Source organism: Eurytemora carolleeae, unplaced genomic scaffold (assembly GCF_000591075.1).
Source record: "Eurytemora carolleeae unplaced genomic scaffold, Eaff_2.0 scaffold344, whole genome shotgun sequence".
Taxonomy (NCBI): domain Eukaryota; kingdom Metazoa; phylum Arthropoda; class Copepoda; order Calanoida; family Temoridae; genus Eurytemora; species Eurytemora carolleeae.
The window spans coordinates 231249-250540 of NW_019396248.1; the positions used below are offsets into that span (position 1 = coordinate 231249).

The following is a 19292-nucleotide window of genomic DNA, read 5'->3' on the forward strand; positions in this document are numbered from 1 at the left end:
ATTGGAACTATTACTCCACAAACACCTTTATAGGGTTACAATACGTTCTTTGGACTTTATATAAATTTTGGAATTTAAGACTTTTTTAAAATATGAAGGAAGTTCAGAAAAAAAAACTCTTAAGAGTATTAAGGATTATGTGTTCTAAACAAATGTTATTCTAAAGTTAAACCATAAATAAGCCATACATCGAAAGAATTCATCAAATGTCGTATTTTTCACTTTCTGATGATAATGGAATGTTGCAGATATTTAGTTTTTTAATTAAATGATTATATGGAGCTCTTTAAAACTGTTCCCGCATATTCATGGCAATTTATTTATTTTCACAAATTCTGAGATTTACGTACAGAGTAGTATAAACCCACTTGATAAAATCTTTCGATGTATGGCTCATTCAGGGTTGAACTGTATAAAGAGTTCTGTCTCAAACATTTTTAGCGGTCTTTTGTGTTTTTTAAGGTTGTACAAGACAGCATAATCATAATGCAAGTAAAAATTTCAGAATCATTCTGAATCTTCGTATCTTTGTTAATCGTCTTGGTTTGTCGTTTTTTTTGGCATATATATCCTCTCCGGGGTCAAAATTTGGAATAGATCAGGGAAATTTCAAACTTTCAAATTTCTAAGCTTTTAAAATCGCATTAATTATATATATAAAGATTAACAACTGCACTATCTCCACCTTTCTTCCAGTTCAAGAAACCCTAAAACCAACAAGTGTCAGCCAGTATTGTTTTAAAGATGCCTGGAACAAGTGTAAATAAACATTGTTCTTTCTGAGCAAAACAAAACAATATAAATTCAACTTACTTATTTAATAGTATTTCAAACATTTATACATCATGTATTTGTATCAAACTAGTAAAAAGGTGTTTAATTCATCTGTGTTGAGTAATTTTGACGCAATAGTTTGCAGAAATTCATTGTTTAAATACAAAAATGTTCTTCTCTAGAAATTCCATGAAATATATTCATACAAACGTAAGATAAAATAACATTTTTGAATTTTTGACTTTTTGAAGGATATATCGAATCGAGACAGGCAGGCTCATAGTAACATGAAGTGTTAATATTCTTATGTTGATCTTATGTTTCCTTTCAAAGTATTTCGAATAACTTATATTTACGGCTCTTTAAAAAAAAAACTAGGTTCTATTGGTATCAGAGCTAGAGATGGACAAATTCGAATTTTTCATTTCGATTGTTTATTTTTGTTTTTTTTTCCGTTGTTAAAAAAAATTTTCGTTCATTTTCCATGTATTTCGTTCGTTTTATCACTAAACGATCGTTTAGTAAAATCGTTTGCTAAGTAAAAGCGTTCGTTCAGAAAAAAGGGTTTTTTATCTTTGGAAATTTTGTTTGCTCAGTTTTTCATAGAAAAGTGAAAATTTAAATCGTTCGTTTCTTGGTTTTAAAAATTAGATCGTTTTTTTTCATTTCTCTGACCGATCCATTAAGTTCGTCCATCGTTCGTTCTTTTCTGAACGAAATTCTTTTTCATGAAAAATTTCGTTAGTTTTAATCGCGCTTTGGTCAATTATTCAACAATTTTTAAACTTACGCGAGGAATTGTATCTTAATACTTTTTCAATTAAATCTCATGATGCATGATGCATGATGCATGATGCATGATGCATGATGATGCATGGGCAAAAAAGTGCTATCGAGAAAATACGAAATAAGGTGTTTAATAGGTAAAGTTCCAATTTACAACAGTATCCCAATTCTTCAATGATGATGGAATTATCTTTGTTATTCATTTTGAAAATTGATTATTTTGCAGCAGACACAATAAAGGAAATCGAGAGAAATTATATCTTTTAAAGTCTGGTGGAAAAACGACGATATATTCCTAATTGTTAATCTGGTTTATGGACTACAGGGTACCGTTGTGAATTGGGTATGGAACTCTAATCATGAAGGTTCTCTTGAAATAACATTTACATAATAAAGATTTGAAGTTCAAAAGTTTCAACCTCTATGTTAACTATAAAATGACTTGATATTAAAGTATTTAAGCAATTACGATAGATTAATTAAATAAGCTGTCTTCTCTCAGAAAAAAAATGGGATTAGAAAATGCATCAAAAAAATTTGTTTGATCTCTAGACCTTAGTGTGGAAAGCAGAGAGTTAGGGAAAATGAACAAAAATTATTTTGTTTTGTTTTATAATCTTAAACATAAAATGGAAAATGGACGTTTTGTAGCATGACATTTACAAATTTAGAAATTGTGTTTTACAATATATATATATATATATATACATATGTATATATACATATATATATATATATATATACATATATATATACATATATATATATATTTATAGCAAGGAGCTTTATTTTTTTCATTCCTGAACTTCTTCATTGTATCAATGTTGATTTAGAAACAAAAATATGTGTAAAATATTACAATTTGTTTCAGCCTGGAGGCCCAAATTCTTGGGGCGATAAGAAAGGTTTTCTACTACAGGGAGAACCAAAAAACAATAAAAATACAGACGCTATTAAAGCAATGTATTTGATGCTGTTTCAAACCAAATATATTATTGTACGTTCAAAATATATTTAATTGTTTATAAATGAGAATGGAATTTTTTATCTGATGATGATTTTCTCATACTTATGAGTTTAAACTAGAGGAGCTACGAAGTCACAAAGTCGTACCACTAAAAATTTGTCGTTGCAGTGGATCTTTATTAATACCCTACCAACCTTTATCAGATGTGCAATTTCTGAATTTAAATATATTTGGGCTTATTTATTGCTCGCCGCTACCTCTTAAATCAGAAGAATTGTGGCCACAGCTCGAGTGAATTTGTTTTACATCCTTAAAAAATGAAGATATCGTCCAATTTTTTTATTAAATATCTCCATGCGCCCTGACAGTATTACTGGATACACCCCTGACAGGTGCAGGTGCAGTTTGGGCGTAATCAACGAAAATTTACAGCTAACTTCTCCTGAACGCATTCTACAATTTTCTGCATGAACTCCCTGATATATTTCTCAAGCAAAGGAAAAAATTGCAAAAAATTGGATCTGGACAGAGTTTGTGGAAAATTTATGGAAAAACTGAAATTATCACGAGGAAATGATATAATAGATCTGAATTGAACTTAGTCTAACTAGTGCAGACCAGTCCTTCTTGTTCCAGTCCAACCAACTCTACCTATAGTCCTTCTTGTTCCAGTCCAACCAACTCTACCTATAGTCCTTCTTGTTTCAGTCCAACCAACTCTAACTAGTATTTTTTCTCTCAATCCAAACATTAAACATGGATCACATTTGTTCTTAACATTTTAATTGAAAAGCACACTTTTATTTGTTAAACAAACATCATACTGTAAAATGTTGAATACTGTGTAGTAAATAATAAGCATCGAAAGGTAAACTTAGCTTCACTTCAAGCTTTTATTTATATATCTAATTATAATTTGATTTAGGTTTTAACCTAAAGGGACTGTAAGCGTAATTTCAAATAACCTTTCCTGCCCGATTTACAACGGTACCCTTGTGATTTGATAAAAATGTGAAAGATTTCGTTGGTTTCCTGACTCGGAAAGTGCATTTTGGGGAATTTCTCCATTGCTTCTATTAGACGAGAAATGCGCAAATCATATTCGCAGAGAAACCGCAACAGAAAATAAGCTTTTTAATGAAACAAAACTTTAACAAAAAATTCATACTTAATACCATTTTAATTTGGGCTTCTCCATATTTGCATGAAGGGTCATTTGAAAATAAGCTTATAATCCCTTTAAAGAAAAGAAAACTGGAGAAAACCGAATCCCAATGGCAAAGAATGTTTGCATCCTAATTGAATAAGATCTGATCATCAAATATTACAGTAAGAAGCAAAAAACTTTGGAATAACAAGTCGACTTTGGGACTCAAAGAATGACTTTAAATAGTCCAATAAACATAAGACACATCAACTATCCAATGAAAACAGACCCATTTCACTTGTAAGTGCTTTTATAAGTATATAACGGGGGGGAAAATTATTGCTATATAGTCGTCTTCCTTTTCCGTAGTTTTCTGCTTCTCACTGTACTAAAGGTTTAGCCAAGGCCTTCAGAGGATAAGAATGTAAACTCTTCTGATATGACGGTCCAAAGGCTAAATTACGTCTTCTGCCTGGAATATAGCCTTACATTACCTTACCAAATAACTGTTGACATAAAATATAAACAAGTTTATAATTTGCAGGGAACCATGAATATAAGAGAAAAAAACAGTTTGCAAATTCCGTACAGTCGTCTCTGAAGTGCCCAGTGCACTCCTTTGTAAGTAACACTGCAGTAATAAAACGTAGTTGCATGTGATTCAAAATAGTCCTTGCAACATTAAGGGAAAGAAAGGAATTTGATAAATGTCAACTATTCCGAAGAAAAAAGTTATTGTAGAGACTTAAAATAGAATTATTTATAATTCAACTCCCAAATGCAATTCTAATATCATAAGCTTAAGTAAACATTGAACTTTTTACGAAAAAAAAATTTTTTTTACATTCATGTAAAAATCTTTAGGGTTGGTTTTGCCTACTAGCTTAAGTTCCTGGATTTGCCTGTCGATTAAAAAAAAACACTTTAGGAAAAAATGTAATTTTGAATAAAATGTTGATTAGAAAGTGCGTCGGATTTTTCAATGCCATTAAGAGACAGACGACCTTTCATTATCAAAATTATTGTCAAATAAAACAGACAGTGAGGCATTTGCCCAGAAAATGCGCAAAAAATAAATCCAGCTCACATTCCACGTTGTAGGACCGCGGCGTAGGAGTTACATTTTTTAAATAGTTTTGCTTTGCAAAGCTAATGGTTACTAAAAAAAAGATCCAACTCCTCCTGCTAAGATAAAAAATGAACGGGATCAGTTACAACTTTTTTTAACTGTTGAAAGCAGAAGCCTTGAACTTTCAGTTCAGCAGTGTAGTTAAAGGGGAGGAGGAAAATTTGAAAACTTAACACTATACTTTCCAGTATTTGTTATTTAACAGCTTCCTAATTATTTACAAATGTCAATGGAACATATCAATTGCTCTAAACATTAGTGTTAAATGGACAAGATATTTTTTGTATATTTCAATTATTCAGGGGGGGGGGCACACCGGACTAACCAGAGTGAGCAGCATTCGGTTTCTTCTATTTGAAATCAAACGTGTTTTGGTCTTTAATTCAATAATCATTTACTTTACGGATTTGTTTATTTTATACATTTCATTCAAATTGCATACGCCAACAAAAAAAGTATTTCTAAAAAAAAGGCTAACAAATTATGCTTAATGGGTCAAATTGTGACCGAAAGTCACAGCTTTCTGGAATATTGACAGAACCGTTAAATCCACGTGGGGGGGGGGCGGATAGTAAACCGCCCCTGAGAACTAAAGTCCATCCATAATTGATTCCTGTAAAAAAATGATTGATGCAAAATCATAAGGATTCCCTTTGAAACACTTCAAACAAGGTTACAAGTTACAACACTAAATTATCAATAATGGTTCACTTACATTGAAAATTCGTAGAAAATAAAATTGAAATTTGTTTTTTTCCAATTGTCCATAGTATGTAGTTGCGGCGTGATATTGAGGTAGAAATAAAGAATGCGAAGGTCGACTTCAGGTCAAAACTATTCCGCTTTGATACATTTACATTCTCTTCCGAATAGGAATTATAATTGAACGGAACGGGTAAATATGAAGATTATTTTTAGGTAATCCAAATATCTACATAAATTATCAATTAATAGCTTGAGAACCCAGCCTTGCATTCCCGTGATTCTCCCGAGTTCCCCTATCCAAATTTGCGGCAAATCGTTTAAGGGTTTCATGACATAACAAACAGACAAACAGAGATTACAACTAGGTTTATATTTAAATATTTAGTATATCCTGTAATATTAACTTTTAATTCTTGAATCGAGAGCATATAAAAAATATATTTTGCTTAGAAAATGGGTATCTTTATTGTATTTAAGTGAATTGAATAATTATGAATGAAAAAGGGCGCAAAGCATTCATCATTTCTCATATCATAAAATCAGTTTCAACTCTCACCTTGGGTTGAACTTTAAACAGGTGTAAAATTAGTGAAACAAGGCTTAGAATAACATTGTTAGAATCTGAGACCAATTAAAAAGTGTTTACTGCGGTCTAGACAAATAAACGTTAATTCCTTCTCATTCTATTTGTGTGTGTGATGAATCCGTGTCTAGATAAACATTGATCTTTTCCTAGAAAACGCTAATTGGACCCCCCCCCCCCCTCCTCCTCCCAATCAGTTTTGTTGTTAGGCATTTTCCCAAAGTCTTTTTCCCAACCAGGCACTTCCCATGGGTATTTCCCCATGTGGAAACTTCCTAACTCTACAGTTTCCCAAGTAGCAACTTCCCAAGTCTATCCTAACCACAGTGCTCAGCCCTCTAGCCACAGCGCTCGGCCCATTGCAGCCTGCAGCGCCTCAGAAGGCCTGACCTATTTTTTTGGAAGATGCCACTTAGAAAATTGCCACTTGGGAAGTCGCCCTTGGGAAAATGCCTTTAGTAAAAACCTAGCACCTCAATTTTGTACATATGTATCTTATATGCTTCATATGGGCAAAGAATTGGATCTGTGGCCAAACGTCTGCTCTAGCCCCTGATCGAGACTGCCCTACTGCAATGCTTGCCTTCAGTCTGTCCTGACATTTTCTAAACCCAACCTTACCTTTTAAGTAATAATTATACATATCATCAACATTCTTTGTTGAAGATAGTGAAATTCCAAGTCTACTGCATTTGCAAAATTAATAAGAGGAGGGGGGATTAGTTTAAACTCTTCATAATAGAAAATTTGCAGCTCGATGCCTGTTAGTTTTTTTACCCTATTTATAAGGCTGGTTTACCCAAAATAGTCGTCTATTTCCTTATTATGATACAAGTCTTTAACATTTGATACACTTTTGGAAATTCCTTATATTCTACTTTAATAATCTACAATCAAATTAGCAAATTTGCTAAATTTTAAATATTTATTGCTATATCAAGATATTAAGCAAAAATGTGCAAAACAAAAGATGCGAGAAATATGATATATTTTACATTTTTGAAAAGCCCTTACCACTGCAAATATGCAAAAAATTTCATAATTGTCAAAAACAAAATTTTTAATTAAGGAAAACTGAAAATTTGCAAATTCTCTTTAAAGGCATCTGTGCAAAAAACAATGCAAAATTTCTTCGCAAAAATTGCGCAACCTGCTTTCTTTTGTTCAAGGTTTTCCAAAAAGCTATAAAGTAAATATTTATTTTTTGAAACTGAAAAATATTATTATTTCTAAAATCAGTGTTTAACAACAACAACAACAAGCGCTTTTTCTAGATAAGCAAGGATAAGTCTATCATCCTTGTTTAGGTTCAAAGGGTACTGTTGTAAATTGCACATGCCACTCTATTCATGGAGGGTCAATTAAAATTAAGTGTACACTCCCCTAAAACAATAAAATCACTTATAATTCAAAAACAACCCTTCCTTTAAGATAAAGTTAAATGATAATAAAAACCAAGTTATGATCGAATAAAATAGAGGCACTCTCTGCAATTAATGTTGACAATGTATGATTTAGTGACCTATCTCTTTATCTGCACTTTGTTTAGAGACCTTGTCTTCTATCTATTTATAGTATAAAGAATTCAAATAATTTACAGAAACCTACCGAATTTTTTTTTCAATAAAATTTTTTCTATAAAGACTGAAAGGTTTACGAGTATTTAATTAGTTTTCAATATTTATAGTGAAGAATTATCAGCCTTAATCCTTAGGATCAAAGTATAAACAGTTTTCAAGAAGGAATGTTGATTGAACTTGATTGCTTGCATTTTATCCTGATTCTACTCTATACTACTCTTCTACAGTGGTCCCACAGAAAACAATTTAAAGCGTAATATCTTTAATATCAATCAAAAATAATTTGTTATGCTGTATTTTCTATTTTGCGAACAATCGAAATATTACTAAAAGTTTCTTTGAATTTAAATAGTTCTTGCATTTGTGGACCAATTTATACCGTCTAGTTTTCTATTCTGCTATCTATATATATGTATACTTTGCTTGTCTGCTTGGGTGTCTGTTTTTTTGTATCCATCCAATAAACGTCAAAACGGCTGAACCGATCTCACCAAAATTTTGTGTGGAACTTTACAGGGAAGGTTTTTGGATGATCATATTTTCAAAAATTTGCCTCTATCAAAATTTGATTTTAGAAAATTTTAAAAATCCACTAAATTAATTTTTTTATATAATCCGCGAAATTTTTGTTTTTGTTTTAGTCTATAATGTATACAAAAAGAAAATGTTCACAATTGAAATAAAAAATTGGCGCGAAGCACTCTAAAAGCTTAAGTTTCATATATTTATTTTCTTTTCTTAAACGACCTTTTGCCTGCTTTATATTTAGGACAGGTTTGACATAAAAAGCTGAAAAGTTTCTATTTTGTATTTAACAGCGCTGCGGCTAGGATGGGCTAGGGGGGCACAACTCTGTAGCTAGAACATGCTAGGAAGTTGCCGCTTGAGATATTGGATATCTGGGAAGTTGCAGTTTGGGAAATTGCCTTTGGGAAGTCCCTAACATCATTTTATGTGACCCTCCATTTATAGAGTGGCATGTCAGATTGTCTACGGTACCATTTTATCCGTCATCTGAAAAATTTAAGAATTAAATTGCACATTCAATTTTTTTATTTGACCCAACATAAAACCTTTTTCAAAATACACCATTTCTATTAAATGAAATCTATGAGAAAATGCATATTAATTATTAATAAAATAATTTAGTAGTTTGTATTATTTTGTAAACCTTTCTTCTAGACCTGATAAATTCTATTTACCTTTAAAACATTTCATTAGTACACTAACTAATCTTTTAGAATTTTAATCTGTTAATAAACTTGATGTCGCGACCATTTTTAGTTCTTAATAGTTCTTAATTTCCGAATATTTTTTTTACGAGGAAACTCTTTTCTGTGAGGCTTAAACAGATTGACATTTAAAAGTTTATTGATTTCACATCAGTATATATCAGATATATCACGCATTAAACATCAACCATGCGGTGTAATTGTAAAAATAATATGTACAGTTAAACCCTGAATAAGCCATACATCAAAAGAATTCGTCTAATGTCGTATTCTTCACTTTCTGAAAATGGAATGTTGCAGATATCTAGTTTTTTAATTAAATGATTATATGGAGCTCTTTAAAACTGTTCCCGCATATTCATGACTATATATTTATTTTCGCAAATACTAAGATTTACGTAAAATAGTATAAAACCCATTAAAAAATGTTCAAGACGACGTTTGATAAATTCTTTCGATGTTTGGCACATTTAGGGTTTAACATTATAAAATTAAAAACATTCCAGACTTTTTATTTTTATTATTTTTTCTTTAAAACTTGTAGAAATTAAATAATGTTGAATTTGAATTCTGAGCAAAGCATATTCTTTGGTTTGATACTTTTGGGTCATTTTATTCTAATTCTTGGAGTTCTGTACATGATATCTAGGTAAACAGTTAAAGTACAGTTCTGTACATGATAGCTAGGTAAACAGTTACAGTACAGTAATGTAAATCACAACATTGTACAGCACAGAAATATGTATTGTGAATATGCAATTTTACATTATATTAAGCTTTTAAACAGTATAGATACATAAAAACATGAAAAAAGGGAAGCTGTCAAATCGAAAATCTTCTCTCTAATTACTTGTGAACTTCTAATTTGAAAAAAAGCTTGTTAACAAATAATTGATATAACCGTAGTTCTCACTGCATAATTCATTTTGATTGGTAATATTTTCAAATTACAAATCCTCTTAGACGTCACTAAATAAACGAATGTGATTAATAAATTAGATATAATCAGATTCAATGTTTATAAAATATATATCAGATTATCCTTTACTGAAATGAAAGTACAGGTTATGGTCAATTTTTTTAAAAAAATACATAGACATGCTTTAAAGAAATCATCGTGCTATAATGTTAAATAAACCGTTTTTTTATAAGTTTAGATTATTATAATATTTAGAAACGTTTTTTTTAATGAAAATGAAATTATAATAATTATATTTTATTTTTAATTCTGCTCTGTAAAAAAGCTTAAACATGGAAATAACTTTTGCATCAAGACAAGTAAACATACATTTTATTAATTACCTGTAATATTATAAAATTTTATAAAACTATTGTGTGAGCTGCCATACAAGTTTAAATGTACTCAGCTGTCATCTCTGTGTTAGCTCATCCAATAAAGTCCCTCATCTGTTCTGAGTTGGCGCCTGCAGCAGCTACTGCAGTATCTGCTGAATATACATCCTATACACATGGGGTGTCCACTGCCCAGCTGTAGTCTCTCCGCAATATTAGAAGGAACCTTAGTAACCTATTGGGTTGTTAAGGAAAGATTTTGCATTTCCAGTCCAAAGAAGACGACCAGTAAATTTTCCCGAGCTTCTCTTTAATGGTTCCAATGTATTGGTTAACTATATCAGCACTGCGGTCCTAGGGACCAGAAAACTTTTCTGGGTTTTTATGAATTCTTTACTTGGCCCATGAATGTATCACACAGATTGCCTCAGATGTGCTCTTACACAATTCTATCTGAATATTCATCATTTCTGCATGCCTTATAGTCTACCATAATAAGCCAAACAAACAGTCTTTTTAAAGGGAGTGTTCGCGAAAAATGAAAGGGGGTATAGGCTTAATGCGATAAAAAAGCGCTTTTTATGGCTACTAATCTTATTTCTATCTGTTGCGTCTATAAGGAGAAAATTGTTAAATACGTCTCATACCGAATAACATGGCGTCCATACAAATTGAGAAAATTGCAACATACGACTTAGACCATAAAAAATCAATTTAATTTCGCCACATTTGCATATATTTGATATTTCATACTAGTTTTGATTTTGTTTTTTAAAAAATATTTAGCTTACAACTTGTTTTCGAACATTTCTGGAAAATATGAAAATGTCGTCTTCATTACCAAAAATCCTCGAAACAGGAATAAATGTTTTTATAAGTAACTCTGAGATCATAACAATTAAAACATATTATGAAAAATCAACTATATATAAATGTGGCGAAAGATAATCGATGACTATAGGTTGTAATATCTGAATGATTTGTTTGAAATTAAATTGATTTTTTTTACGGTCTAAATCGTATGATGCAATTTTCTCAATTTGTATGGTCGCTACGTTCTTCGGTATGAGACGTCTTTAACAATTTTCTCCTTATAGACGCAACAGATAGAAGTAAGATTATTAGCGATTAAAAGCGCTTTTTTATCGCATTAAGCCTATACCCCCTTTCATTTTTCGCGAACACTCCCTTTAACAATCCAAAAAGGAGTAGAAGAATCAGCATCCAAAAGAAACTGTTGGATGTTACTGCAGTGCTGAACACATTAACCTTTTGATTGCTATCAACATCAAAGCTTTTCCAGAATTGTTACTCTGTAGTACTGTTTAAGATAAAATAAAGATTTTCCCTTTGTACACAGAATTTTAAATTGTCCAAATACTGAATAAAGCAATTCCTTTCTCCTCTCTGAGATGTGGAACAAATTGTAATAACTCATGTTCAGTTGGTGTTCTGGACTCAAGTTGATCTCTAATAAAGTCTCTGAGTTGATTGCAGGCCCTCAAAATTTGGGAAGATAATTGATGAATCTAACATCTTCCTTGCTTGCCAGTTTAACTAACACTGACAAATTCTGGATTTTTTACTAAATTAGGATGATTTTAGAGTTTATTTTTAGCGTTGTAGCGTTATTAATATTCATAATTAGGATCTGGTTTGAAGATAAATGGAATGCTTTCTTCCATAATATCTACATTTTTATCTCGGGCGAGGTAAAAAAATATATTTTATTAAAATAACAGGAATATGGAAAAAAAATTACAATCGAAATGGAAAAGGATTTTAGCTTTACATGAATTATATTTGAACTTATATTATAAACAATCTCAGGGGACGAAAGTTCCAAACCTTCATTTTTGTCTAAAACTGGCACTTGACTTGGCCAAATCATATCTTGGAACTTTTATTTCCGTTGAAGTAGTAAAGAAACGAAGTAATTAAGCAATGATAATGAAATCAAAATACGAAAAAAGTGATGCAAAAATAAAGACAATTTAAAGCAAGGCCCGGGGTTTAAATTTGATAAGAAAAGTTTCTCAAAAACAAAGAAAAAGAAAATAATGTTTTTTTCTTCTTTTAGGAAGACCTAGATATCTACGAGGAGTGCAGGGATAAACAATCTAAAGCAGGAAACATGAAAATATGTATTTTATAAGAATTTAGAAAATTAGTCTATATCAAGGCCCTTTGCTTCCATTTTTTATTTGAACTTTAACTTATTGTTCAATCTTTCAATACTTAAACCTAATCTGGGGTCATGTTAAGTTCCACAAAAAAATTGGGCCCGGTCAGTTCAGCTGTTTTGACGTTTATAGGTTACAAACAAACATACAGACAAACAAAATTTATATAAGATTATTCAAATGCTATAAAGAGCGATGCAAATCAAAGGTGGATATAATATACTGATTAAAGCTCAAAAAGGCTCTGAACTATTTTGATTTCAAATTTTGAGAATTTTGAGGTACAGTGGTACCCTCAAAGGATGAGACTTCAGAGACGATTGTACGGATTTTATTAAGTTAAATTAATGGTTCCTTACAGTTTAAACGTTTAGATTCCTTTACTAAATCAAAGCACGCCTAAAATATGTTTTATGTATATTGCCAAAATTCAAATTAACCGTTTATATCAACAGATTAAAAAAATTTTGGATCGTCATTGCATTTCTTTTTAACGATTTTAAAATTTATATTTTTATTTAAATCTAGTTCCCAATGGGGGTAAGATATTTCTACGTCCTCTGAGAAGATCACTTTCCAGGAATTTGTTTATAGGTCAGATCCATTCTATCCATATTTATTACACCTAAACTACCAACATACATAGTTCTGTCTATTCAGTGAATTTCTGATTTCAGATTTTAAATTCTATAAAGACAAGTTTATAGGGTCATTCATTAAACAAGATGAGTTCTTGAGAAATACAAGTATATGTTTCAGATGCATGCTTTTCATGAGATCATTGGAAATTTTTAAAATTTTGGCGCAATTATAGAATATGGTGGGAGGAAGGAACGTTTTTAAAATACTTAGGACCTAATTGTTTGGTCAAAAAAAGCCTTATAATGATCTATATACTAGAACGATAAAATTATGAACTTTAATTTGACTTTTGAATTAGACATGTCGACTGTCGAGTCTAATTCATTTTAATTGATTAACAATTCTGTAAATTTAAAAGTTACCGGCTCTAACTTACATCAATTCAATCGACTTAAACTTATTCTCTCCTCTTTAAATAATTGTGTTTTTATTCGGAATTAAGTTCGGCTCATTTAAACTGATTCAGTCAATTCAAAAGTATTAATCTGAGATAACTTTATTCTTTAAGAGAATTTAATAGCATTAGTAGATTCCATTTAATGAGGGTTTTTCCTGATTCACAATGGTACCTTTTAAATTTTATATTTTATGTGGAAGATATCATCTTCTTTTTAGCCTAAAAGTGTTTCATTTCTACAGTCTCTTTCATTGTTGCTTAAGCAGAAATGCGCAAATTAAGCAAGCCCATAATTGGAAATAATCAATTTTAAACTTAGAAAAGATGTAAATATATTATGCATATTTAGTAAGAGCACCGTTGTTTATAATTCAAATTTTGACATTTTAGAATCCAATTATCCATTCCCTGTTGAAATACCACCACCCTATTATGAGAATACTTCAGCAGGTTTGTAAAATTTTATTGCGAATATTTCTATTCAGGATTGATGGATTTTTAAAATTAAAAAAAAATAGGGATATTTTTTTTCCAGGCAAAATTTTCAACTTTCAAAATAAACATAACAGGGTCTCCTTCATATTTTTTAAACAATTTTTTTTCTTCTTTTATACTTTATTTGTCTTTTTTATGTTATAAATAGTTTTCTATATAGGTTTTACTAGGACAGACAATACTCCAACAGATAACGGACAAAGTGGAATACTAAAATGGCCTTCAACACTTACTTTAGGATTAGGTAAACAATACATTTTTCATAAACTACTTTTTAATATATCAACAATAGGGGGCAGGATTTGTTCAGATTAACAATAAGTATACAACTGCAGCAGCTGATATATTTGATGTTTAAAATGTTTATATAACCCCTCGGGATGATTTGAAGATATTCGATATTTTAAAAAATTGTCTAGAAAAATTAAACCTGCAATTTATGAAAACCACATTTTTGCATTTTTTTGTTGAACAAATCAATAAATTTGTGTTATTATTAAATATAACTGTTAAAAACAAATCACAGTTACATAGTTTACTCTCCTAAGACGAATGACTAAGTTTACATTTTAAATTCTTCAAATTCCCGCCAATTTATAGCCTGTTCCCGGCGTCAATGTGGCGGAATTTTGCACAGCTGGCATCCCAGCCAATTCTGACACATTTACAGCACATTCGATCTAAACAATGAATTCTATTTTACGATTTGATAAATGCGCATATTCAAGTCTGACACTCGGGCATTTTTGTTTGTGAGTTGTTGGAGGGGGGGATGCAGAGGCGCCATGAGCCCTGCAAAAATGACCTCCGAGCCTCCAGATTTGCAGAATGATCTTCAGGCCCCACAAAACCGTCTCCGTGCCTCTCGCTCTGTTTCTGAAACTATCACCTTCTGTCTTCATGCCCTGCATAACCCCCAAAATATTACCAATCATAAATTTAACTAGGCAAAAAACTAAAACTATAACCATTTTTTAATTTAAAAATAACAATTTTTTAACAAAAAAAAACCTTTTTTCCTCACAAATATAGCCCTTTTTAACAAAATATAAAGATTTTTTAACCAAAGTTTAACTGTTTCCTCTCCCCCCCTCAAAAAATATCCTTTTATCCCAAAAATATAACCATTTTCTAACAAAAATATAACCATTTTTTAACCGTAAATATATCAATTTTATAATTAAAAATGGAATTTTTTTTTACCCAAAATTATAACCATTTTTTTACCAAAAAATATAACCATTTTACCAATGACTGCTTTTTTAGCCAATAATATTTTCATTGCTTAATTATAAATATAACCTGTTCTTAGCCAATAATTTATCCATTTTTTACTAAAAAAAAACACATTTATATCAAAATATAACCATTTTTAGCCAATAATATAACTATTGCTTAACTAAAAATGTAACCTTTTTTAAGTCAAAAAATATAATTGTTTTATAACCAAATAATAACCATTTTATATCTAAAATTATTAACCTAGAAATATGACCCTTTTTCAACAAAAAAATACAACCATTTTTTATAAAAAATATAACTATTTTTGTCCAAAAATATAACCATTTCTCAACTGAAAATATGACTGTCTTTTAACCAACGTTTAATTTGACCATGAAGCGCATTTTTAATGATTAGAAACAATTTTTATGAATAACTAAATGGGATTATTCCTCTGAATATAATTAAATAAAAGCCATAACATGTTTGATCCATAAACAGAAAATGTCCTAGTTAATATAAGAAGATTCCCAATTTACTAAGAATCAGTGTCAAGTTTGTGAGCAAGATGCACACATTCCTTTCCTCTCTAAAAGGGGGGGGGGCACTTTAGTGGACAAGAGTCAGCATAGGTTTACATACCTAAAAGTAAGTATGAAAAAGAAGACTTATGTACGTATACACAGGACGCATGTAAAGTCTTCGCATACATCGTGAAATGCAGACAAAACCTATTTTTGGTCAAATATGTTTATATTTTTTAGTCTGTTATGTTCTTAATCAAAAAATGTTTATATTTTTGGTTAAAAAAGGGTTATATTTTTGGTAAAAATATTATATTTTGGCTAAAATAAAATTTTGGAAAAAAGTTTGATTTTTGGATAAAAATATTGTTATTTTTTTAGTCAAAAATGAATATATTTTGAGCCAAAAAAAGTTATATTTTTGGTCGAAAATAGTTATATTTTTGGTCGAAAATAGTTATATTTTTGGTCGAAAAAAGTTTTATTTTTGTCTAAAAAATGTTGGTTGTTATTTTTGTTGGTTATATTATAAGCGTTATATTCCCCCCGCCCATCCCTGGTGATCATTTTGCAAATCTGTAGGCTGGGAGGTAATTTTTGCGGGGTTCATGGTGTCTCTGCACCCCCTCCCTCCTTGTAGTGTGGGGTGTAAACGGAGCGTGACAAGTATAAAAATTATTGCCGCGTCAAGGATTTTTAAGAAAATACCGGGGCTCACATTAATCAGGAGAAGGGTAGATTTCACCCATTGAGTTCAGTCCGCGGCATTCCTGCATCATTCTGCGCACAAAAAGTTTAGCTTAAACTTTGAATTTTAAAATCTTTTATAAAATCCTAAAAATTTCTAAAGCAAAATATTATTCTTGGCATTTATACAGAGCGTCCAATATCATTAGATTATCTCCAATCTTTAACACCTAAATACGCACGTAATACTCGAAAAATCTAGCCTTTTCTGCCAAAAAAAATTCTATTAGCCTTACTAAATTTTTCAAAATTATTCATTCTTCTTAAATTTTCTGATTTGTCCCCCAAATCGTAATTTAGACCCATTGACGCGGTCTAATTTGATGTGGGACACCCTGTAGTTTAAAAATGCAATGAAATGATTGAATGGTAAAATTGTTGATATAAAATAATCAATATTTCTCATTCTTACATTTGCTAGATGTTTAAAAATTTTCCTAAAAATGTCTTTTTAGATTCTGATTTTGATGAAAACTCATTGACTCCTGAGTTCCAAAGTAGAAGCAGGTCTGGTAAAACAAGTTTGAGCTTATTTCTTATATATAATAGTCACATATTTGTCTATTATTATATATTTTTTATATTATCATATTAACCATTTCACAGCTTTAGTCAGAAAACTTGGGTTTGCCATGAATTCTTAAAAAGTGTTGGGGGTCAGAATCCGATTTTACACGGGGGACCCCCCAAAAATTGTCTCAAAAATTGAACGGGCAACGCCGGGTACTGAAGCTAGTAGTATTTACATATAACAATAACTTTTAACTTGTATTTTTAGGAGAGTTTCTTTCAGTGTACAGAACCATATATCTCAGGGAGATACTTTACAAGTACATCAGGGAGGATATGCTGTACGTTTAGCCTCTGCTTGAGGTTTACAAGTACATCAGGGAGGATATGCTGTACGTTTAGCCTCTGCTTGAGGTTTCACTATTTCTAAAATTTGGGAAGATGATGGACCAAACCACTAAATATATTTCACTCTGGGATGACCGTCGTCAGTTCTAACGATATAATAACCCTCAAAATTGATGATAAAAAGGTCTATAAACCACCAGAAAATAAAGAAACAAATTTTTTTTTTTTTTTAAATGGGCTGTCAAATGGAACGAACTAAGATCATAATATGGAAAAAAGATAATTTGCAAATATTCACTTTCTAAAAAATGTTTAAAGACAAATTTGTTTGTTCTTTGTCATGAAGATTCAAAACACACTGTTTATTTATATACATAAGTATAAGTGGTGGTGGGGGTCGATCTAATTAATGACCTTTTACACTGCTTCACCAAGGATCGGATAATTTAGAGTACATTTAACCTCAGCTTGAGGTTTACATAAAGCACTGTGATCTTACAAAGCTAGATTTGTTGCATAAAACTTCGATTTTACACTTGACAGTCCAGACTGGAGAGTACGAGTGAATGCATATATTGTACCGGCTAGGTCTGCAGGCGTCGTTCCTTTGGAGCGCTTGTTCTTTCACAGAATCGAATGGAATTATTAATAATGATATCATGACTCTGAAAAAAGAAGGAACTAATAAAACACATTAACATTAAAATTAACGAACGTGGAACGATTAATAATTGGTTGAAAAGAACGATCTGGAATTGTTCACTAGAAACACATTCTAAATTAGGAACACATTATAAATCAGAAACACGTATTAAATCAGGAACACATTCTAAATCAGGATCCCATTATAAATCAGCAACACATTCTAAATCAGAAACACGTTCTAAATCGTTCTAAATCTAAATTTTGGTCTAATAAAGATGGAGGAAGTGGGAGGGGCAGGTTTTCACCCCCAGTGCCCATCCCCCTTCAATTTGCCCTTATTGTTAAGGTAGATGAATAGATAATTAAAAAAGACCCTGCGGTATCTTAAATGGTAAGCGTGCAAGGGAGCTTTAAAAAATAAAAAAGCCCCATCCCCCTTATATTTAAAATTAAAATCATTCATAAAAAAAACAGGATTGTTAATATTAACAAATCTCTATACAAACGGTTTCTTTCTCCCCCCCCCCCCCCNGTACTTCAGGGGGCAGAAACGTCATGGGGGTGTGTCTGTACCAAAAGAGTGTGTGTAAAGTTTACCGTACCGAAGGTGTGTACTGTAGGTTTATACAGTACGTACGAATCTCGGTATGTGTACAGTTAAGGAGAGTACATTTGTTTATTGTTAATTGTTTACTTAAAAATAAGTTTAATATACATGTAATATATTATTTATATATTTAAGCCAACACTATAAAACCAAATTTTCATGCAAAGAATATGATTTGATTAAAGTTTACAATAAACTACTCGTTATTCAAGTTTAATTATAATTTCCTTGACTGTAGTCATGTTGTGTGTCTGTACCAGAAGAGTGTGTGTAAAGTTTACCGTACTGGCTTTCTCAGACCAGCCCCATTTTCTTTCCCTTTATTCCTATTCCCTGTTGTACTTTCACATTATTTAGGGATTTGTTTTATTTCATGTCTTATCTGTTAATTGTTCAAATGTATTTTCATAAATAAATCATAATCATTTTTACCTTGTATCTTTTAATACAAATCTTTCATGCAAAGTACATAATAAATTTGATTTAATTTTATTGTTTTATTTAAATTTGATTTCTGTAGCATGAATAATATTATTAGTCTAATGTCAAAAGCTTTAAAATATCGTCTTCTTGCGACAAGAAATCTAAACTGTTCTAAATCGATTTCTTTTTTATATAATTTTGTGCTTTGGTCTATAGATTTATTTTTGAGGTCATTTTTAAACTATGTTAAATTTATTTATAATAATTATAGTAACAATGTTAATAGTAATGATTATTGATTATAACTGAATTTGTTTTTAACCACCCTAGAACTTTTTAACCCCCCTAGAAATT

General features: G+C 30.8%; 1 protein-coding gene across 3 annotated transcripts; it reads left to right on the forward strand.

Annotated features, from left to right (window-relative positions):
* The first annotated feature begins 5360 nt into the window (after positions 1 to 5360).
* On the forward strand, positions 5361 to 17531 carry LOC111699324 (uncharacterized). Of its 3 annotated transcripts, none has more exons than XM_023469968.1 (8): positions 5361 to 5721; positions 11845 to 11908; positions 12277 to 12325; positions 12908 to 12973; positions 13809 to 13868; positions 14074 to 14157; positions 16861 to 16912; positions 17184 to 17531. In XM_023469968.1, the coding sequence occupies exons 1-8, from the start codon at positions 5705 to 5707 to the stop codon at positions 17275 to 17277; spliced, it is 486 nt and encodes a 161-aa protein (XP_023325736.1). In that variant the 5' UTR covers positions 5361 to 5704; the 3' UTR covers positions 17278 to 17531. The 3 variants fall into 3 exon arrangements, with proteins under 3 accessions (XP_023325736.1, XP_023325734.1, XP_023325735.1); XM_023469966.1 differs by lacking the exon at positions 5361 to 5721 and adding an exon at positions 9429 to 9552; XM_023469967.1 differs by lacking the exon at positions 5361 to 5721 and adding an exon at positions 9429 to 9552 and having other exon boundaries at positions 12908 to 12919.
* The last annotated feature ends 1761 nt before the right edge of the window (positions 17532 to 19292 follow it).